At 37.1% G+C, this 25,038-nt stretch overlaps 1 protein-coding gene across 2 annotated transcripts in view; it reads left to right on the forward strand.

Annotated features, from left to right (window-relative positions):
- Positions 1 to 497: 497 nt before the first annotated feature.
- Positions 498 to 25,038, forward strand: part of avpr2ab (arginine vasopressin receptor 2a, duplicate b) — a 37,004-nt gene continuing 12,463 nt past the window's right edge. For both annotated transcript variants that reach the window (XM_056449310.1, XM_056449311.1), the window contains exons 1-4: positions 498 to 846; positions 22,654 to 23,040; positions 23,615 to 23,860; positions 23,946 to 24,092. In XM_056449310.1, coding sequence (XP_056305285.1) covers positions 22,657 to 23,040; positions 23,615 to 23,860; positions 23,946 to 24,092 — 777 coding nt within the window. In that variant the 5' untranslated portion in view covers positions 498 to 846; positions 22,654 to 22,656. The remainder of the gene's footprint in view (positions 847 to 22,653; positions 23,041 to 23,614; positions 23,861 to 23,945; positions 24,093 to 25,038) is intronic.

Below are 25,038 nucleotides of genomic sequence, written 5' to 3' on the forward strand. Positions count from 1 at the left end.
CAAAATTCTGGACAGAAATGGCACGAATGTCTGCATTCTGTCTGGCCCTATAAGGTATGATCTTATTCTACATCACTAAATATTATACCAACCAATTTACTAAATATTAATAAGCAGCAAATTAGTAGTTTATTCAGCTAAAAACCTTAGTTAAAGACTTGTTAATTGGGAGAAATTAATTTGTTTTCCTTCGGGTTAGTCCTTATTGTTGCTGGGTTGCATTTATCAGGGATAATAGCGAGAAATGTACCTTAAAATAAAGTGTGACCCATATTTATATATAAAACATGGGTCTTTGTACAATAATTACAGATGCATTTTAGCATGTGAGTTCGTCCCTGGTATCTAAAAGATTGAAAATCCCTGATCTAAATCATCTGTATTTTACTACAGCAGCTGGATTTTGATTTTTGGAGTTGGGATAATGAGGGGAGGAGTTCATGAGGAGGGAGGGAGACTGTAGGAGGAACACAAGTAGCCCAAGCAAATTATGTTTAGTGCGCTCACCAGACCACAGTATACAGTATACCTACTGAGAGAATGACACACAGGCGCACTTTGCCTTTCTCTCTCTAAACTGAACGGACAGAAGAAAACTGAACTAGATAAAATGAGCTTGAGCTGACAACCAACAGAAGAGTTTAGCAGCATTGCTCCCTTATATTCTACGTTATTCTCAAACATTCATACAATGATATACGGAGGTTATCTGAAACAGATTGAGTGTCAATGTAGCACGCGTGGACGTGGCGTGGACAGAGCACTATATGGCTTAGTTTGTGAAGAAAACTGTGGATTATATCGCAAAGTGAAGTACTTACAGTGAAGAACCGGAGCTGACTGACGGTAAGTGCTGCAAATCAATCAACGGTCAAAACGGCGCTTTCCCGTTCGCGCGCAACACTAAACTGTGCCGCACACGTGATCTCGACAATGTCAAACATGATTTTGTTGCTGGACGCGTGCTAATATTTGGATAGGGTTATGATTATTTAGTCACTTGCATAAATAACGATACTGCTGATTATAATGTCTAAAATTAATTCAAATTATAACCACAAATGATGGATTGAAAAAAATAGTGTTACCTTTTACCTGAAAATATGATTATATATGACCAACAATTGTTCTCAAATGCATGTATAATTTGTTAACCCAATATGACCAATTTAAAGCATATTCTTTTTATATGTCTGTCCGCGTAAACAGTTTTTAAAGACTATAATGACTTACTACAAATAGCTATCACTGTTAAACTATAGTCAGTGCAGGAAAACACAACAAGTTTGTGTTTATTAATTTATTCTTAATTTTGTGTAGTGTAATCTGGAGCACCTATATGATTATTAGCCTACTTCTTCATTTAAAACACTTCAATCAGCTTAAAATACTGTAAAATGATCTTTGGAATGTGGCTTGCCTTATAATATGCAATGCAAACATATTTATCTCAAAGCAACCAATACAATTTGTAATATTAAAAATATGTTCTGTATATTTTAAAGGTAAAAATATATATATTCATCTGTTAAGCATGTATGTTCAGAATATTCCCTGTAGATAACTTTTTATTTGGCTTAGCCAATATTTACAGTCATATTTTAATATGATAAGTATTACCCTGAAGGTTTATGTGTGTGTGGGAAATATTGCAAACACATATTTTGCAAATGAGCCATTGAAGAGCTTTGTTTCAACATGTACTGTATTAACACTTCAAGCATGACATATTATTCACAGTATGTTAGTTAATTAAATATATATATATATATTTAAAACCCTGTAAATATATAACCACGTTGAAATACCTAAAACAAAACTGAATTACCTGTCATCATATTTGACTTTCTAATCTAGATGCCAGATTTTGAAAATGCATCCAAGATAATCTTTTACAGTGTGGAATATGAGCAGATGAGTTTTTATTATATTCACAGATGAAGAAGTTAAAGCATATGCACGAACACAGCTTCCTCGACTGAGGTTAAATCACAGTTCAGCTGTCAATTCAGAGTCATCTATTCAATACTAAAGTAATTAACTTGTTCAGCACAATGTGATAAATCAAGTGTTCATAAAATTCTTGCGCTTCATCGCGTTTTGATGTAAACTCTCATGCAGAAGTGTGGATTTTGATGGCTGAGGTCAGCTGTGAGGGTCACTGTACCCATCATCCTCATACACTATAGGAACCCCAGTGTTTCAGAGCGCCTCTAATTGCACTTGATGCTTTTCATTTTCCTCTTAATTAAAACTGTAAAATGCTTTATGAAAAGCTTTACCCATGAGCGACTGCTGATGCTTGGTTATTGTGGTAATGTGGGGCAATCGCATTTATGATTGACTGACTTCCAAATGATTTCATGAACTGGAATTTTGGCTAATAAGGTGGTTATGGTTTACAGTATGGTTTACGTATGTAGTCTTACTGATATTACGTTAAACCATTAAAAAAAAATGCAACGATTCATTAAAATCTTAGTTGGTTTACATAATTTGTTGTTCACACTTTACAGAAAAGCAATAGAACTTGTTAACTGTGTAAAACTGGAAACGTAGTCATCTCGAGTCAACATGATTGACCTGCTTTTATTGAAACCTTACCAAGCTTTATAGATCTTTGGACTGAGAAAAAAACGACTAGGTCAAGAGCCTGCAAATGCTTCACAGATGTTCCACATTTTAGTGACGTTTACCAGATTTTAACCTAACCTAGGCTGGGTTCTTTCCTCAAAAGGTAATTTTTTTTCTCTCCAAGAACTTTGAAATCATAGAGAGAATTCCACTTTAAGCAAACAAATACAGTCTCTCAATGAACCTAGTGTATACGAGATTTCAAAGTCCACTGATGTTTTCACCTGGCCCAGAATATGCACAGTAAAGCATAATAACAAGGACTCTTTGCTTGTATTTCTTAGTATTCAATTGTGTCGTTTACATATTTTCAAGGTTTCATTGTGTATTTAAAGATGACACACAGTGATCTGTTTAAACAGGGATAAATGTGACGAGTTAATGAGTATATGTGGAGTAGTCAGCCGTCTATGAACCTGTTTCTAAAATCCCTGTGTCCTCATTCTCACGCATATCCATTCACACTTTGTATATTTGTGCCTACGTGAAAAACTGTCAATTAAATAGCTCTGTTTAGCTTTACTTTACCTCACTGTACAAAACATCTGTGCATGTAGCAGATGCTTTTATTCGATGCGACATACAAAAGAGGAGCAATTTGTTCAGGAGACTGCCAGTATTTCATAATGTAAGGTACTTCTGACAACTATGGGCAAGAAATAGATGGAGAAAAATGCCTCCTAAAGGAAATGTAAAAAAAAAAAATTAACAATAACAACGATTGTGCACAGAGTTGGGAGTAGCTACCTGGGAATGTAATGGAGTTACGTAATGTAATTACAAAATAAATGTAATTCTGTCATGACAAGTCTGGTAGAGATTTATTATGGTAATAAATATGTACAGTTGAAGGCAAAATTATTAGCCCTCCTGTAAAATTGTAATTTTTTTCAGATATTTTCCAAGTACTGTTTAAATGAGGGAAGATTTTTAAAACACATTTTAAACCTAATAATTTCAGTAACTTTTTTTTGACAATGACAGTACACAATATTTTACTTGTTACAGTTGAAGTCAGTATTATTCTTCTATACAGCCTAAAGTGACATTTAAAGGCTTAACTAGGTTAATTAGGTTAACTAGGCAGGTTAGGGTAATTAGGCAATTTATTGTATAACGATGGTTTGTTATGTAGACTATCAAATATATATATATATATATATATATATATATATATATATATATATATATATATATATATATATATATATATATATGTATGTATATATAGCTTAAAGGGGCTAATAATTTTGACCTTATAATGTTTATAAAAAAAGAAAACAAATAAAATAAATGCTTAACCCTTTAAACTTTGACTTATTAAACTATTATTATTATTATATTATTATTATTAAACTATTATTTGTTATGATTTTAAATCTTCATTTAACCTCAGACTATGGCTGCATGATATTGGAAAAATCTAACATTGCAATATGTTTGTATTCTGCGTTATATATTACAATTTGAATACAATTTCACCAGATGATTTGAATAATTATTTGGAAAAAATGTAGCATTTTATATTGATTGGGATGATTCTGTAGGGGAGTGCATATGGATAAAATATAGGAAACAATCTGCAAAAAATTCAATAAAGAAAAAGATACAAATTATATAAACATTGTTTTATTGTTTTTCGAGGAGTGGAGCTGTATTCAGGTATACAGTAATTGAATAATCAAATGTAAATTAATACTGCATAGTCTTTGTTGTATAAACCATTCAATACAATTGATCGTTATTAATTTGTCAAAGTTAAAGACAGTACAATTTTTTTAGACCTGAATGCTTTTAAAACCCTCACACAGTTACAAGCCTCAAAAAACACTTGCGAAATTAGAAAATAAATCCAGACTCAACATTGAGTCGATGTGACTATTATGAAGATTCACATTGCGATATTGATGCAGAAACGATATATTGTGCAGCACTACCCCAGACCTATGTTGAATTAAAATAGAGATGCTTAAGCATGATTTAATTTAAGGCTGTGTTCCATTGCATTTATGCTTGAAATCTGTTGATTATATTTTAAAGTCATACCAATCATTCTACACTCAAAAAAATATTCTGTTTTGCTCGTTCAAACTACTTATTTAAAATGCGCTGAAACAACACAAGTCTTGAAATTTAATTGGAACAATTAAATTTTTTTATGTTCAATCCCAATAAATTTGGTTAAAGTGTTAAGTTAACTTAATCAATTTGTGTTGGGACAACATAAATGAATTTGTCTGGAGCCCTGCATTTTTACTGTGTAAAATAATAATGTCTGCCCAAAAAGAGCTATTCGAGTCATCTGGTGAATTGTTTTTTTTGTATTGAAGTATACAAAAGACAAATGATTGCAGTGTCAATTTTTTTCCATATTGTGTAAAACTTGTATAGTAAAAGCAAAAAAGTCAAAAGATACTTCTCTTCCACTAGCATCCTAAACTGAGCGTACTTTGTTTTTACACGTGTTAGTGTACACACAGTCAAAAGTACTCCATCTGATATCGTGTACAAACATAGGAGCTTGACACACATGCACTAGAGGGATTCATCTGTAGTTAGGTTACAGATTACAAATGACACTTTATACACTGTTAAAAATGCAGAGTTCCACACAATTCATTCTTGTTGTCCCAACAAAAAACGATTAAGTTAACTAATAATGATTAAGTAGATTGAACATAAAACAATTAAGTTGTTCCAAATAAATCAACAATTGTGTTCTTTCAGCTTATTTTAATTAAGTCATTTTCAAAAATCCTTTTTTTGGGTGTAAAATGTAATAGGTAGTAGGAGACGCGGTGGCACAGTGGGTAGCGCTGTCGCCTCACAGCAAGAAGGTCGCTGGGTCAGTTGGTATTTCTGTGTGAAGTTGGCATGTTCTCCCCGTGTTTGCGTGGGTTTCCTCCGGATGCTCCAGTTTCCCCCACAAGTCCAAAGACATGTGGTATAGGTGAATTGGGTAAGCTAAATTGTCCATCGTGTATGTTTGTGAATGAGTGTGTATGGATGTTTTCCAGTGATGGGTTGCAGCTGGAAGGGCATCCGCTGCGTAAAACATATGCTGGATAAGTTGGCGGTTCATACCGCTGTGGCGACCCCAGATTAATAAAGGGACTAAGACGAAAAGAAAATGAATGAATGAATATAATAAGTAATGTAACTGATTACTTTTGGATTACTTTCCTAAATTGTTTTTTGCTTTACCAAATATTTAACTATCATTTTCAAACATTAAAGCTAGGCTAAACCAGAGTTAACCTTACAGCATTATACAACACTGATCATTTAAATGAAGAATAATTGAATTTTAAAATAGAGCCTGCACAAAATGAACCGTGCTTTATGCTTCTCTAACAGAAGTCAGAAATTAGTCTTCAGTGATTGAATGAAATACAGTGAATCATTGCTTACAGTTTCTTGCAACCTGAATAATTTAAACCCGCTTATATTGTTTACACAGTAACAGAACAGACGCAAATCATAAACTTTCACTCTGTTATTGTTAAACCTTGCCGTTATTCCATAAATCACATGTACTGCAAAGTGTAGTAGTCTGCTTGATACTGCACATGCCGCTATATGCGACTATTGCAGATGCACACATTCCTGTGTCAATGCTGAAAGGATATATTGTGCAGCCCTGTACTATACTACAGTAAAGGAGCAGTGAAGCAGTCATCAGTGTTGGAGGAATGCGGGTGTGTTTTGGGGAAGGACTCTGGGGTTCTGACACAAGCACGGAACAGAGCTGAAACATGAAAGGAGAAACAGACAGTGGAAATGGGTTAGATAAACAGAGGCGCTAACAGATGAAAATAGGTGGATCACTCAGTCATCCTTCCTGCGGTGTGGCTGATTTCCTTAGATTGACAAAGACATTGAATAATAGTTGAGGAGGAGCGAGATGTGCTTTTTTCTTGGAAGCAGTCAGGCCTACAGTACTTTAAGGGGTCATGAACTGCATTTTATTTATTTTTATCACATTCTCAGAACGGCTCATACAATGTTAGCAAAACATTTTTCTCCAAAAGTAATATCCTTGAGGTGACCAGACGTCCCATTCTTTGAAAGACATTCTCATAATTCATCTCTATTTATAGTGTCCTGACTAATTGCTAAAGAAATCATGTTTGCCTCATAATTCATTCTTACTTGTCATGTGAAAACAGCATAATCAATAGTAGACAATCATGTCTTTGTATATTTTGAAGAACAATACTGTAATTTGAAGAGTGATTACTCAAAATCTTCAGTGCATACCATGCTCAATTGCTCAAGAATTAGAGGATGAAAGAAGCCTTCTTTTCTTTTCTTACTAATCAACCAATCACATGGCAGCAACTCAATGCATTTAGGCATGTAGTCATGGTCAAGGCAATCTCCTGCAGTTAAAACTGAGCATCAGAATGGGGAAGAAAGGGGATTTAAGTGACTTTGAACGTGGCATGGTTGTTGGTGCCAGACGGGCTGGTCTGAGTATTTCAGAAACTCCTGATCTACTGGGATTTTCACGCACAACCATGACTAGGGTTTACAGTGAATGGTCCGAAAAAGAGAAAATACCCAGTTAGTGGCAGTTCTGTGGGCACAAATGCCTTGTTGATGCCAGAGGTCAATGGCCAGACTGGTATCAGCTGATAGAGAGGCAACAGTAACTCAAATAACCATGAACACACAACATGTCGAACCTTGAGGCAGATGGGCTACAGCAGCAGAAGATCGAAGACCACATCAGGTGCCACTCCTGTCAGCTAAGAACAGGAAACTGAGGCTACAATTCACAAAGGCTCACCAAAATTGGACAACAGAAGGAAAAACGTTGCCTGGTCTAATGAGTCTCGATTTCTGCTGCGACATTCGGATGGTAGAGTCAGAATTTGGTATCAACAACATGAAAGCACACATCCATCCTGTCTTGTATCAACGGTTCAGGCTGGTGGTGGTGGTGTTATTGTGTGGGGGATGTTTTCTTGGCACACTTTGGGCCCATCGAGCATCGTGTCAACGCCACAGCCTACCTGAGTATTACTGCTGACCTCAAATCTGCAGCAACTGCGTGATGCTATCATGTCAATATGGACCAAATATATTTCCAGTATCTTGTTTAATCTATGCCACGAAGGATTAAGGCGGTTCTGAAGGTAAAAGAGGGTCCAACCCGGTACTAGTAAGGTGTACCTAATAAAGTTATCGGTGAGTGAGTGTATCATCAGCATTGCAAATGTGAATGAGAAAACAGATTTTAAAAATGAACACAAGGTTTGATGATTCCATTTTCTTGTAACACTTCACTTGAAGTGGGTGTTAAGGTTGTCATGACACCTTTAATCATGGCTGACACGTTTTGTGAATAAGATTTTACCTGTGCTTATGATAAATGTTATTATATGTTATTTGCTTAGTTATGTAATTTTAATTGCAGTGGTGACATTATATGAACTCTCTAGAAGTCTTTGTCTTCTTAATGATAACTTGACATTACCAAGACAACATACATAACTTGTCATGAATTTGTCATAAACACTTTTTGCCTTGAGAGCTTTAGAATTGTTTCATGAATTTTTTTCTGATCACATTTTTCAGTGGAGCAAATTGAATATGACATTGAAAATTTCTTATGAAGGCGACATGGTGGCTCAGAGGTTAGCACGGTTACCTCACAGCAAAAAGGTTGCTGGTTCGAGTCCTGGCTGGGTCAGTTGGCATTTCTGTGTGCAGTTAGCATGTTTTCCCATGTTGGTGTGTGTTTCCTCTGCGTGCTTCGATTTCCCCCACAGTCCAAAGACATGTGGTATAGGTGAACTGGATGAACTAAAACTGGCCGTAGTGTATGAGTGTGAGTGTCGACCCCTGATAAATAAGGGGCTAAGCCGAAGTAAAATGAATGAATGAATTATTTAATAAAAGCGTCAATACTCTGTCAGCTATTTTTATAACAGCGTCATTGATATTTAATGACACTGTAATGACAAATTCAATTTGTACAACTTTGAGGTCAAGCAAAATATTAATGATGGTGTTATAAAACTCATGACACAATTATAATGGCCTCATAACAGATTTATGACAAGTTAAGATGTCTTGGTAATGACAAGGTGTCATGACAGACAATCATTAGGTTATGTAATTGGTAATGTCAAGTTGTCTTAAAGACATCCCCAAAAATGACACCTTTTTAATAAAAAATACATAACTGACCAAAAGACACTTAATGAAAGTTGTCTCAGGTCAGGATTATAAGAGCTTTATGACAGTATATCTGTGCAATATAAAGATATTTATAATATGGACAAAATAAAAAGGTTATCGTTTAGTATTATACTCCATCAGTTATTTTGTGTTGTCACAAAATACATTGTTCATGGCAATATTACACAACATTACAGGGATGCAGACAAAAACATTAACAATGCCATCATGACAAAGTTTTAATCTTAAAAGTACAGTGTTTACATTTAGCATTTTATTTAGCGATATTCGAAGAGTTCCAATGCAAAAACCTCTAAGCGCCATCTGGAATTTTCTTCTACAATGAGCATTTTCCTCTTACATTTATGTTCAGTTATTTCATGTTAAAAGCGATGGAAATAACTTGTTATATGCCATATAACTGAAATTACTGAATCAAGATATTAATAGTGAGAAATAGTTTCCCTGACCTGTATCTTAAATGATAATAATATTAATAATTAAAATAATAGATAATATGAACATAGATTTGACCACCCCTATAATGGCTCATACCATCATATCATCGCACCAATCAGTCTTTGCAAGAATCATCCAACAGGCCAAACCAGGAGATCTAGAGAAGTGATGGTGATGGATATCGTAAGTGGTCACGAGACGGTTTTCTTGTAGCCTAAAAGTAAAGTAAATTTGGATGCATAGTTTGAATAATGTGAGCTAGTAACCTCTGAAATCATCAGGTTACTGTATGTCAGAATATATTTAATATCAAAATCAAAATACTGAAAACTTAAATACTTCTTAATAAATGTGATGTCATTTAAATAAATAGATTAATTTAATTCACTGAAAACTTATAGCAAAAAAGTCAACCCACCTGATCGCCAATGTAAAATTCGCACCCTGTCTGTAATCATTAGCTTTTTGAAAAGTGTTTTATATTTTATTCATATTTATTTCATATTTCAGTTATTTTATTCAAACATTTACCCTGAAGTTCTAAATAAAGTGAGAAATATGATCACATAAGAACGTATTTATTACTATATACTTTAAAATGTTAAAAAAATACACCTTTACTGTGTATAAACTATTGATTGAATACAGAAATCTTTCTGCATTGTAATATATATTGTTATTAGGATATGAAATGACATATCGGGATAGGAGATTTTTAGTTATATCACCCAGCCCTACATGACAGTCTTATGAACACCCCTTTAAGTGAAGTGTTACCCTTTAAACTTTATAATTACTTTAGATAAATGCAGATTTGTAATGTCTCAGACATTCAGAGCCCACATTATGTGACTGGCAGAGAGTTTCATCTTTTAGAAAGGAGACACACAAGTGATCTGAAATGCTTGATTGCCACTTTCCCTTCATTGCCTCTCCTCTGTCTATTCTGCTCCTTCTTTCCAGATAGAGATGCTGCTTCATACAGTAGCTTCTCCCACTGTGATGCATTCCTGATAGGCGTTCATAAATTAGGGATTACTTTCCATGCATGTCTATTTCGCATGGTCCATCAGACACGCACACGGATTCCAGTGTCTCCCCAAAACGCACTGCTCTGATGTGCTGCTGACGTACGCTGATAAATTCCTTATCAGCACTTCATCACGGTGAGATCAGGACACAAAGATAAAAGAAACCTTCATGACAGACCGTCTGAGTCTTATTTTGATCATGATGAATGTTATGAAATACAGTCTTTTCATACAGCATGCCATTTTTCTCATTTGATTTCACAGAACAATTATGTGTACTGTACAATAATTAAAGAAATCAAAGTAAAAATGGTAAACTTACCTTATTAGGTCAGAGCGATGTCTGCTGTTTTGGAGACAAGATGTTGATTCCCAGCATTCACTGGGGCATGAATGACTGCTTTATTGTTCACTGCTTAATAGTTATTGTGGAGTCGATATTCAGTATAAAAATGTGATTAAACACTGGAACCAACAGCCTTCACTAAGCCCTGCTTTAAATACATCTGCTGTCTTCTTGGTCAGGTTTTTGCCTATTTGCGTATGTAAGTCTATATGGAGAATTTGTTTGTTTTTGTCAGTAGTTTGCCAAATACTGCTACAAAAAACTAGCAACACAATAAGCAGTTGGAATAAGAACATATTTCTAAAGATATAAAGATGAATGGGTTGGCACGGCGGCTCAGTGGTTAGCACTGACGCCTCACAGCAAGAAGGACACTGGTTCGAGTCCTGGCTGGCCCGGTTGACATTTCTGTGTGGAGTTTGCATGTTCTGCCTGTGTTAGCATGGGTTTCCTCTGGGTGCTCTGGTTCCCCCACAGTCCAAAGAAATGTGCTCCATCCCAAATCGCGGGGTAATATGTAACACAGAGTTTTAAGGCATTTGCTCAGGGTTAACTATAGCATGCTTCCAAGGTTTTCACCACAGTGTCAGCAGACGTCTTTCTGCCAATTATTGAAAAAGTTAGCCAAATTGTAGATGAGAAAACACAGGAGAAACCATTTTTGCAGCATAAAAGCATATTTTATAGTCTATATTTTTTATTTTAAAGAAATCTGTGAATGTATGTATGTAAAATCTTATATTGTTGTGATTACCGTCTTCTAGGCTAAAAGATGGAACCCTTTTGAAAGATGTAAAATACACACAGTGACTGCTAGCCAGTTCTGAGGAAAACACGACACAGCGCGGTTAGTTGTAACAGGGTGTTACAATTAAGCCACACACTGTTGGACACCAATTAAACTAATAAAATGTTTTTTAATTTTGAGTGTGATGTTAAAATCTTTTTAAATAAAATGTTTTTTAATAGAAAAACATTTTTTAATAGACAAAAATATATATATTTTATTGCTAAAACTACAAATAAATGCATTGTATAATAATGGATAATAGTCCAAATAAATCCAAATGTGTTTATCCAATAAATAAATAAACAAATAAATAAACATACTGTGCTATGTAGAATAAAAAAATAAATTGAGCTAAGTACTGAGGAAATATAGCTACTATTTAAAGTAAACAGAAATTAAATGAACTGTGTGAAATCTGCCTTTTTAAGCATATGTTACAACTAACTCTCTGTCTGTTACAACTTGCCCCACTGGTGGGGTAAATAGTAAGATTTATACTCCTGGCTCTTTTGGCAATACTGCACTGAAACCATAGGTCCGGTAATCATATAACCAGTGCTCACTTGTGGGAGAGGCTTGTGTTTTGTTGGTTTTAATGGTTTGTCTAACCCCATTACTTTGTTCATAATTTGGGCAAAACCAAAATGTGTTACTTTGTGCCCCGCTCTTCCCTATACTACGCCCTAAAAGTATGTAGTTTTATGTGAAGGAAAAATATAAAGTTTTGAGTGTGTAACAGTATGCAAGCTTTGGGACATACTACCAAAGATTTTAGAATACACAAAGTGTGTCACTCGCATGTTTTTAAATGGGGAAAAATGTAACGGTCAATATGGTGAATAAAGCCCCGCCTACTAGTACAAGAGCCAATTATCAATCGCTATAGGGCGAATAAAGCTCGCCTTCTAGTACAGGAGCCAATCATCGATTGATATAGACTGACAATGATTCGGGGGAGGGGCTCAGACCAGACGTTTCTGCAGATTTTGTAGATTTGGATGTCTAGAAATGAAGTGAGAAATGAGAGGTGTTTCAAAGATGGCCGACAAGTGAAATGACTTGCCTTAAAGGGACTTAATACTACTTCCTCGTTAACATCATAATGTTGCTTAGTTATGAGCCCTGTCAGTCATCCACACATCATCCACATTTCTTTCATATTTAATTTCCTACATTATTGGAAAAGCTGCAGCAGGTTAATCTCCCTTTCACAAGTCTTTCATGCAGAGAATCTCCTCAGGGCTTTCTATAATTGTGCATTCATACGTTAATGTCCAAACACATCTTTATATAAGTCCAGTATTGTTGTTGCAGATGAAATAAAACACAATTTAAATATTTTCCAGTTGGCTAGATATTAATTAACAGTCATACAAACATCTTTACCAAAGCCTTTCTACTTGACGGTTGGACTTGCACATCCACCATGTTTGTAGTTTATTTACACTTTTCAACCGCATTTGTAGTTCTAATCAAATTAACGTCCAACGCACAATATATTGTGGCCAATATTAGAGGTTAGAGTATGGACGTTTCTAGACTCATAATTTTTACAGGAAGTACTAAACCATCCGGGAAACTTTGGCATACTCTTTTCAACATACTACGGTTTGGTACACACTAATTCTATTTTCAAATACTATTTAGGAAGGATAGTATGCGAATTGGAACACAGCAATGTTCTATAGGTGAATTGAATTAATTAAATTGGCCATAGTGTATAAGTGTGTGTGTGTGTGTGTGTGTGTGTGTGTGTGTGTGTGTGTGTGAAAGAGTGTGTATGGGTGTTTCCCAGTATGGGTTGCAGTTGGAAGCGCCGTAAAAATATGCTGGAATAGTTGGTGGTTCATTCCGCTGGGGCGACTTCTGATAAATCAGAGACGTAGCTGCAGGAAAATGAATGAACGAATAAAGAAGAATGATGATAGGCTTGTCTACTTCTAATTTCTACAATATAAAACATAAAGATTAATTTTGTGTTGGGTAACTGCAAATTATGTTAAAATTAAATATTTATGTATTTCTCTTTCAAATTAAAATATATAAAAATGAATCATTTATATTAAACATAATTAACTTATTAAATAATACAGTTGCAAATAAATCCCAATATAACCTTTTTACTTTAAAAATGTATTTATTCAGAATGTATTAATAATAAAGTTAATAAATAAATTAATGTTTTTACCACATAAATATTAAAATCTTTATGTGGTAAAATACAGTAGCATCTTTCCTTCTGTTTTTTCATGTCCGTGTCTTCTAGCATCTCCTCTCTCATTTTTCACCTCTGTTTATTTATGTGATGGTAAAGGGCACCTTCAGAGAGTGTTGTGAAGGGTCACAGGCTCAGGTCCCGCTGCACACGCAATTGTGCTGTGATGACCGTTCTGTCCTCTCTACACCACACATCCTTTAAAAACACTCTTTTCTCCATGAGCCTCATTCAACAGATCAAGTTGAAAGACAATGCGCACACCTGACCGTTAACATTAAAGGGATAGTTCACATAAATATAAAATGTACTCACCAATTACCCTCAAGTGCTTCCAAACCATCTGTTAAGCAGAAAAGAAGATATTTTGAAGAATGTTCGAAACTAGTAGCCCTTGACATCCATAGTTGGAAAAAATACCAACAAAGTCAATGGCTACTAATAATACCAAAAAGAAACTCAACTACACTAAAAAATGCTGGGTTCCACACAATTTCTTCATGTTGTCTAACACAAATCGAATAAGTCAACTTAACAAATTTAAGTGGATTGAATATAAAACAATTAAGTTGTCCCAAAATTTTCAAAAATTGTATTATTTCAGCTCATTTTATAGAGGTACTTTGAACAAGCAGCCAACGACACAGTGACTTAGCACTCTTACCTCACAGCAAGAAGGTTGCTGGTTCGAGTCCCAGCTGGGTCAGTTGGTATTTCTGTGTGGAGTTTGCATGTTCTCCTCATGTTCGCTTGGGAAGGGGATTCGCTGTGTAAAACATATGCTGGATAAGTTGGTGGTTCATTCCGCTGTGGTGAACACTAATGAATAAGGGAACTAAGCCAAAGGAAAATTAATGAATGAACAAGCAGCAAAAATATTTTATAAGTTTATGACTGGAACAAGCAGAGGGTGACTAAATGATGACAGAATTTTTATTTTTTGGGTGAACTATCCCTTTAAGAATAGGTTGAGTGTTGTTGAACTGGAATAGGTTAAGAGCGATCAAGGACAGCCTGATGTGGTGAAAAGATGATCTTTACATTAAAGTCAGCCGGTGTGAAGAACAGACGGATGAGTGCACTGCTGCTCTCCACATCTTTCTCTCTCATCTCCTCTTTCTCCATCTGCCCTCTTGACCTCAAAGCCGAGCACAAGGGGAAACGGGGAGTATTTTTAGTGTCCGTCTGATAAGCAGCAGAGAGAGTTTGAGGGACGCAGAACACATCTCTCTCAGCTTTGGTGTGCTTGTGATGGAATTCTTTGATTTCGTAGCTCAGAAGATTCATCTGATATGTTTCTTCTAAAATATTTTAAAGAGAAATTAAATGAAATCTCTCATTAATCTTTAATGTTTGTTTACTCGCTCACTCTCCTTTGGCATAGTTCCAGCTTTATATGGGGCTGCCACAGCAGAATGAACCACCAAATACAATATAATGTCGACAGGTGCCCTTCCTGCAACAACCCAAACTTACGCAAACCCCAGTGTTGGGAAACTCACTCACTCTCCCATTAACACTCACATGCTACACTCTCAGAAATAAAGGTATGAGAGCAGTCTCGTGTTTGTCTGTTTCTGAAAGGATCGGATGTCAGAAGCACTTCATTAATTAATTGTTTCTTCTTCAGACGCAGACAATTCGGTATCAGTTCAGTAAAAATCATAACCGGTTATTATGTACTGACATCAAAAATGCAGAAACTGCGCACAATTTCACTGCATGTGTGTTTGCTGGACAGTCTTTCACTGACAATTACAGCAGAAGCCAGCAGTGTGACCAATCAAAGGTGTATAATAAAGAACTCGGTCGACAAGGCTCAGAAAGAGAGCGGGATATTTATATTTGTTTATTTGCTATAAATGCTCGTGTTGTTTAAAGGTACAGTTTATATATCTGACTGTTCATATTAAGGACAAAATTGTATTACAAATAGTGTATAAATATAAATATTCATTTTCATTTTGGCTTAGTCCATTTTTTTAATCCGTGGTCACCACAGCGGAATGATCCGCCCACTTATCCAGCACATGTTTCACGCAGCGGATGCCCTTCCTCTAGGAAACATCCATACACACTCACTCACTATGGACAATTTAGCCTTCCCAATTCACCTGTACCACATGTCTTTGGACTGTGGGGGAAACCGGAGCACCCGGAGGAAACCCATGTAAACGCATGGAGAACATGCAAACTCCACACAGAAACACCAACTGATCCAGCCAAGGCTTGAACCAGCGACCTTCAGCGACGGCACTACCTACTGCGCCACTGCATCGTCAATAAATATAAATATATTTATACATTTTAATACAAGAATAGTGCTGTGAAAAAAATATAAAACTGTATAGAAAGCATCGTCAATGCACCGTGATATCGAATTGAACCGAATCGATGGCATGATAATCGTAACCGAACTGAACAGTGAGAGCAGTGTAGGTTCACACCTCTAGAACGATCGCAAGAAAGCGAAACCGATCGTGCTTTAGACATCCTTGTAAAACACAACAGGGCACAGGGTAGATTCTGCTCTTCTTGGCTTTGTAATAATTCTGACTTCAACTATCTATATTATTATGGTGTAATGTCTCGGCTGTGTTTTTAAAAATGGCACTTCCTGTGTTTCCATTCTCCTAGCTTGTTGCACAAACGTGACGTATCTCTGTAATCCAATAGCATTCAGCTGCACGTCTAGTTCAGCTTTTTGATACCCTTTTGTTGTGCTAGGTACTCCTTGCAAAGGTTACCCAAAAAGTGGTACTTTACGGTTCGCTGTTAGGTACCTTTTGACAGTGGAAACAGCCATAAAAGCATCAGATTACTTATGTATTTTATAAGTCATCTAATACATTGATGAGCCAACCAAGAATGGTTAAGCCACATACAGCAAAATCTAACAAAATGCTGTCACATTTTTAGAAATCTCAGTACAGACTTGTAGAAGTTGGTACTTTTGACAAAACTACCAACATTATGACCCATCATGAAAGAATACCTACTGCGTGCCAGTGTCCGGTCTCAGAGCTAGACAGAATAATTTAGAAGAGCTCTTCTTATAGGATGAGAAAACTCAATCTCATGAATAATTATTAAACACGGACCAGACACATCATCAAATAACTCACAGTCCTGTGCTACATCACCACAAGGGATGCTGCTCCATTTAGATTTAAACCTGGCGAAAGATGAGAATAAGGAGAATTAGTCAGTTAATATAATTAAAGATAACAAATTAAAGCTAACAGATGCTAACGTTGTCTTAGTTGATGTTCCACACACACAAATCTGTTAAAATCTTAGAAAATTCAGTCCATGGTGACCCTCATTACAAGAAGAAAAAAAGGCTTATGAAGAGTCATATGTTTAATAAGTTATTAACATCTCAGATGTTGGTATCGTAACCAAACTACCCACAGAAATAAATAAGATCATATGAAGGAGATATAATTGTTGTGATTTATCTGTGCGTCTGAGTGTCTCCTGAACACATGCCCAGCAGCAGCAGATCACAGAGCCGCTCTCAGTCTCCTGATGAATAGGCAGCACCCGTAGATGCTTTTAAACACCCAGGGCGCACAAGAACGCTCTTTCTGTAATTTCCCCGGAGAAATCAAAGTAGGTAACGGAAAGCAGTCAGGACATCCAGAGAGTGTGAACAGACCACAAACCGGATAGCAAAAACTGTCCGGGTTTTCATCATCGGTCGTTGTCTAAGGAAGACCCGGCCATGTTTTGCGTTACAACTGAATTGATTTCATTAGGACTCAGTAAACTAGCACAGCTCTGAAGTGGCTATTTTTGTTGTGAATTGATTATGCAAAAGCGAGATGAAAAGCACCACTCCAGATGGAGAGAGTGAGAGTGAGTGAGAGAGTGAGTATGAATGAAGTGAATGAAATATAGCAGGTCTTGCAGACTTGGACCGGAATCAAGAGCTAATTTTAAAACAAATTGCATTCGAAAGCTTTCTGGTTCCATTCTCTTTAATCCTCAAATAAATCAAAGACATCGACAGGAAGACACTTGCGGATGGGCAAACACTTAAACAGCACACATGAGTGAACAAACGGCTGAAAGAAATCACGCAATGCAAACCCACAGTGACTTGTTTTCCAATATTCAAATGATTTATAGACTGCTATTATACATTATTTTTTTAAAAAGTGTTGCATTTATTTAGCATAATAAAAGTATAGTTAAAGTGCAATAAGTTAAAATACTACCACAATTTAAAATTACTTTATTAGATACACCTTACTAGTATCAGGTTGGACCTTCTTTTGTCTTCTGAACTGCCTTAATCCTTCAGATTCAACAAGATACTGGAAATATTCCTCAGAGATTTTGGTCCATATTGGCATGATAGCATCACACAGTTGCTGCAAATTTGTTGGCTGCACATCCATGACGCGAATCTCCCGTTCCACCACATCCCAAAGGTGGTCTATTGGATTGAGATGTTTAACTGTGGAGGTCATTTGGGTACAGTAAACTCATTGTCATGTTCAAGAAACCAGTCTGAGATGATTCGCGCTTTATGACATGGCGCATTATCGTGCTGGAAGAAGCCGTCAGAAGATGGGTACACTGTGGTCATAAAGGGATGGTCAATGCTCAAGTAGGCTGTGGTGTTGACACAATGCTCACTTGGTACTAATGGGCCCAAAGTGGGCCAAGAAAATATCCCCCACACCATTACTGCACCATCACCAGCCTGAACCGCTGATACAAAGCAGGATGGATTCATGCTTTCATGTTGTTGATGCCAAATTCTGACTCTACCATCTGAATGTCGCAGGAGAAATCGAGACTCATCAGACCAGGCAATGTTTTTCTCAATCTTCTGTTGTCCAATTTTAATGAGCCTGTGCGAACTGTAGCCTCGGTTTCCTGTTCTTAGCTGACAGGAGTGGCACCCGGTGTGGTCTTCTGCTGCTGTAGCCCATCCACCTCAAGGACGTGTTGTGCATTCTTAAATGCTCTTCTGCAGACCTCAGTTGTAACAAGTGGTTATTTGAGTTACTGTTGCATTTCTATCCGCTCGAACCAGTCTGGCCATTCTCACAGAACTGCCACTCACTAGAAATTTATATTGGACTATTCTCTGTAAACCCTAGTCATGGTTGTGCGTGAAAATCCCAGTAGATCAGCAGTTTCTGAAATACTCAGACCAGCCAGTCTGGCACCAACAACAATGCCACATTCAAAGTCACTTAAATCACCTTTCTTCCCCATTCTGATGCTCAGTTTGAAGTGCAGCAGATCGTCTTGATCATGTCTACATACCTAAATGCATTGGGTTGCTGCTGTGTGATTGGCTCATTAGAAATTTGTGCTAACGAGCAGTTGGACAGCAGGTACACCTAATAAAGGGGTGAGTGTATATATTTTTAAATGTCAAACTGATTTTTTAGCACAGTTGCACTCTTTGGTGTCACTTATTCCTACAGAACTCATTCAAAATGACGATGTTCTGCACAAATGTGCTGATTAATATTCTATTTAGATCTTATTTACATATAATTGGGAAAGTAAATACAGAGTAAATGTTCACTGTTGGATGAACTATCCCTTTAAAATGCTAATTCATGCTAGCAATGTTAAAACACATTAACCACCAATTAGTCCATTTTTAAAAGGTGAAAAAAATATAATAGAGGAAATAAGTGTTAGAGCAGGGTTATCAAAATCGGTCCTGGAGGCCCAGTGTCCTGCAGATTTTAGCTCCAACTTGCTTCAACACACCTGCAAGGATGTTTCTAGAACACCTAGTAAAGATGCAGTCACACTGCACTTTTCTCCCCATAGACTTACATTCATAGGCACACAAATGGGTCGGACCGGAAATGCAAGTTTTTGCAGTTCGCTGCATTGGAAAGTTCAAGCTTGGTGAACTCTGACCTGCGAAATCACATGACATGATTGCGTGAGACCAATCGAAGATTAAAACATAACCTCTGGACAGAAATTTAAAACATGGACCAGTCGCTCGCCTTTTTAAATATCTAATCATCTTGTTTAATCTCGCCCCTTTTTGCAGCGCCGTACAACAGAATTTCGCATGCGTAAACTCTAGTGTGACTGCAGCATAAGAGCTTGATTAGCTAGCCCAGGTGTGTCTGATTGGGGTCGGAGCTAAAATCTGTAGGATTTAGCCACCAGACCTCCATGACCGAGATCGAGAACCCCTGTGTTGACAAAAAAAAAAACATTAAAGCAACATGTTAGTTAGTTCAGTCTTTATTTCCAATGTATTCCTGTAATAGGAAAGCAAATTTTTTTAGCAACCATTAGGCTACCTCAGCCTTCAGTGTCTCATGATGCTTCAGAAATTACTCTAATATGCTTATTATCATCAGTAATGAAAATTGATTTGTTAATCAAACAAAAAAAAGAGATTTTTTTTTTAATTAATTAACTTTTCATTTTTGCGGAATTGTTTTTGCCTTTGCTTTAATTTAATGCATCCTTGCTGAATGAATGAATTTCTTTCTTTCAAAAAAGTTAAAAGATTTTAAATTAAACTAGTCTTTTGAATGTGATGCAGACGCTCATTTCTAATGGCAGCACTCTTCATAATAACCAGTAATCTTCTGCCTTTATTATCCAGTGCTATTTTCTTAAATGCTTTTGCACCTTCAGTCTTTCTCTCTTGTTTGATTTCATATTTTCGTTAATACCAGTATTCAAGTAAAGTCAACTGCAAGCACTTTAAACGTGTAACAATTTGTGAACTGATCTGTAAATTAGGTAGAAATTTATATTAATGAGAGTAAAAGCGCAAAACCTTCCCTATTCAAGGCATATACAGTATGAGAGCGCATAATAATTACAGACACCTTTAAAATCTGCACTCTTCTCCAAGCTCTGAAAGCCGTTCCTCCTGCCCCCCTCCCTCATTCGTGACTCAGTCCAGCATTGCATCTCCAAAAGAGGGATTTAAACCATAATTGTTCACATATCTCTTTGTTTTTTTCCCTCAGTCTCACCGCAAATATGTTTTCCTGTGTCTGGAGACAAAGGATGCCTAGATCCCAAAAGAGTCTCAGATTTGCTGTTCAGATTTCACCTAAATAAATGAGCTTAAATGTGTTTCAGCAGCTGGTCATAATAATCCACGTAGCATCCTAATGAGGTGGATACAAAGAGATTGGAGGGATTTCTGTGAGATTATAGTGCTTTAAATGATTCAGTGCTGTTTAATAAATCCACAGACAGTTTTATTTAGGTTTTATCATGTTGGCTTAAAAATAACATACTGGAATATTTAAGCATTGGTGCTGCTTCCTCTACTAATATTACATTTCTAAACACTTGTACTCCTAGACCCTTCAATGTGACCACCAAAGTCAGGTCAAACTATTTTCAATAGATGGATGATGAAAACTGTGAAAAATCCCATTAACTTTCACTTAAGTGATCAAAACAATTAAATATTAACCTACATCTAACAGCTCAGGGACCTTCGGACCTTCTACTGTCCAGCTAGCTAATCTATCACTACCTAGGTCTGGCAAGCATACTGTATGACAGACTAACATGCTAAATCATGAAAGCAACATGGTAAAATGTGATAAAGTGTGCTAGAACCCTACTGGAGGGGGAAAAAATAGCTAAACCTGGTGAAACTGGTGTTCCAGGCCATCCAGGATGGGTTTCAGCTGGAGAGTCTAAGGCTACGTCCTAAATCGATTATTACTTAGTAGGTACTGCATTTGAATTTAAACGTACTACTCTGTCATTAGAAAAGTGCATTCTATACAGTATGAATGTGAGTAGTATGAAGGGAACTCGGATGTACTACATCCGCCATTTTGTCATGATCACGTGACCTACCCGTGTCAGTTGCGTCGCTTCACTCCCATTCATGAACTCTCTCGCGGGGCATCATGGGATAGCATAGCATGCATTGAATGCGAACTTCAGAATCTCGCTGGAAGTAGTAAGTCATCTGGGTACTTCTCGCATACTGTATTTCGAATTCATACTACTCCGCTTGCATACCAATGTTAGCATACTATATAGTATGGAAGTATGCAATTGCGGATGCAGCCTAGGACTAGTCTAACATGTAAAGTCTGGTCAAAACCGCTCTAAAGCCAGTCTAAAATGTGGTACAAGTAGCATCCTAATTCATTCTAGCAGTGCTTTAAAACCAATAATTGGCATGTTAATCTGTGCTAGTAATGTAAACATCAGAGCAAAATGCTCTGAAATATACTAAAACATGCTAAAATTGTTGCAAAAAAATGTCTCAGCATAATGTATGTACACCACGCTAGAAATAAGTTAGTTGTTTGCAAATTTATGCTAACAAATTAGCAAATTTGTTTTAAACAAGACAACGGTATTCTAATTTTGGCTATTGCAGCACACTAAACACAAGACATTTTAGCAAATCATGCTAATTCATGCTAACAATTTGTTTCCATGCTAACAATAAACATGCTTGCTAATTCATGCTAGCCACAAAGTACTAAAAATAAAAACGTGCTACTTCATGCTAAAACATGTTAGAAACACTTGTTTGCAGCATGCTAATTAATTCTAGCATCATGCTAAAAAAAACACAAACCAACATAAATCTTTGTCTGAATTAACTTTACTACCTGCTTTGCATTCCTTTTATAAACCTCAAACCTGTCCTCAAACATTTGCTGAGTAGTTAATTGTATGCTGTTTTGGCAGAAACACAGTGATTTAACATAATGTTTTAAGAGCTTTCTCTAAAGCATCCCCTAAAACAGAAGCTAAGATAGAGAATTTAATTTGAGACTGAATAAGATACATCCTCTGAGTGATCTCATCTGATTTATACGCCACCATTGGTTTACTCTCTTAAAAGAGATACAGAAATAGCTAACAGAAGGAAATTAATGTGTTCTTATTTTGTTCAAATGACTGTAAATTGTTTACCAATTTAGGCCAGCAAAGCATGAGTGTTCGAATGCGTTGGTTTCACCTCTCACGTCTGTCCTTCTCATTGTAGGTCATGAGGATAGCCTCCTGGGAAGATAATTTGGGTCAGCCCAATCACTCTGTGCTGGAGATGGAGGGGCCCCCAAACCTGTCCAGCTCCCTCTTCAATCTCAGCAGCAGCTATGGTGGTACGGGGGCTTTTCTTTGGCTTTATCCATCAGAAAATGTCACATGGACCACCATGAGGCCCACAATGCAGCCAGTTACACCTCCACGAGTGAGGGACCAAGCCTTAGCCCAGGCGGAGATCGGGGTACTGGGACTGGTTCTAGCCCTCACTGCTCTGGGTAATGGATTTGTGCTGTGGGTGCTACTACGTCGAAAGAAAAATCATGCTCCTATGCACCTCTTCATGGTCAACCTGTGCGTGGCTGACCTGGTAGTGGCCTTCTTTCAGGTAACATTCATTGGGCGGCGATCGCAAAGTAAGGGAGGATGTTTGCCGAAATCTAGTTCAGTGGGGGAGGGGGCTCTGACGGTCGCCGAAATCACGCTCTGTGGCACCTCAGAGGGCAAAGGGGCAGTGGCTCTAGCCACCGGGCCACCCCCATGACATGAATAATGTTTTAGTTTTGGATTAGTTTCTTAAAATGTATTAAAAGAGTCTTAAAATAGGACTTAAGAGGTATTAAATTTCACTCTCTGATTCCTGTATATACTCTGATGCTGAAAGGATATATTGTGCCGCCCTAGTGTCTCACACAAGATGCTACAAAAGACACATGGCTCCTGTTTATATAGAAAAACAATTGGAAAGTAGCACCGCATGCTATTGTGATCATGGAAAATGTGATCATGCTGCTGAGATTCCTTAGGTCTCACAGCAGATCTAGACAGGTTATCGTGCGCATACAGCAAGCATTGACCAAAACAATTGAAATGTTAATAGCATTTAAAGAATCTATACCCCTGTTCAATCTATAGCAGATTGCACTAGACATTTGTCCTTGAACTATATGATTTGTTTCCAGGTGTTGCCGCAGCTGGTGTGGGACATCACCGAGCGCTTCCATGGTCCCGATGCTCTGTGTCGCTCTGTGAAGTATTTGCAGATTGTCGGGATGTTTGCATCCTCCTACATGATTGTAGCCATGACTGTGGATCGGCACTACGCCATCTGTTGCCCCCTACAGGCATATCGTGGGGGCGCAACCTCTCGCTGGAACACCCCCATCATGGTTGCATGGGGCCTGGCATTTGTGCTCAGTTTACCACAGGCGAGGAAACACGATCATCATTTATTTCAGTTGTTTACAATTTTTTTTTCCCCAAGGTCATAACTCTCTTCCTGTCTGCAAGCAGGTGTTTATCTTCTCGCAGTCAGAAGTTTCCCCCGGGGTGTTTGAATGCTGGGGCCACTTTGCGGAGCCGTGGGGTCTGAAAGCATATGTCACCTGGATGACTGTGGCTGTGTTTGTATTGCCGGCCCTAATCATTACGGTCTGTCAGGTATCTCCAGTTCATTCTCTTTCATGCGTACTCTTTTGCATTTTCCTTTTCTAACAACGCTCAGTTTAGAATAAGAACACAGCGTCTTTTATGCAAATGTCAAAGAGTTGGAGAGTTTAGTGAGAATTAGATGTACTGCAGACTTCACAGATTTAATAACTGGAAATTCTGAAATTGCCTCCTTTTCCATTCATGAGCTGGATGTTGAATTTGAATGACAGGAAGAGAGATTAACTTAATAGCAATTCAAAGAAATTCACTGTAACACCAGAGGAATTTCAAACAGGTTTAGCTAATAAGGTAGACATCTTTGGCTTTTCTTTCGGCATTCATTTAGTTAAAAACTGTGTGGCACTGTTATGGGTTTAAACCAAGCGGCAACATCCAGCTCTCCCTCGTGAAGCTAATACGGAAGTAACTAAAACTGCAATTCATCGACTGGCCTTTGGGGGGCGGGCTCCAGGAACTCCAGATCTTCACTGACTGCTATGCTAAATTGGGCAATTTTACAGCTGATAAAAACATGTTTACAGTCTGGTACAAAAGATGGTTTTGGTGCATATGGCTAATATTACCCTTCATGACAGCTGTGAGGGGGTGAATTTTTTATAACTCATCTATTTCATTTTTATTAAGTTATATTAAGTCTGCATAATTAAGGGTGTGGCCACTTGAGTGACAGCTTGGTCTCGTTGGTCGCCGTCACTTCACCTCAGCCGATTCCAGCTGATTAGCCGCTGAACTCAGCATATTCATCGTATTTTTGTTTTGTTTTATCTGGCTTTACACAGTCAATTGCTTTTTGGAATTATTTCCTACAATTATCAGATAATGTGGCATGCTGTGTGCACTTAATTGTGCTCACAAACCATTCAAGGGAACTTCTATTCCCAGATGAGTGAAGTTTTTATTCTTATTCTAGCCCATGTGCATTTAAACGGTTTTA

The sequence above is a fragment of the Danio aesculapii genome, chromosome 23 (assembly GCF_903798145.1).
Source record: "Danio aesculapii chromosome 23, fDanAes4.1, whole genome shotgun sequence".
In the NCBI taxonomy this organism is placed as follows: Eukaryota; Metazoa; Chordata; class Actinopteri; order Cypriniformes; family Danionidae; genus Danio; species Danio aesculapii.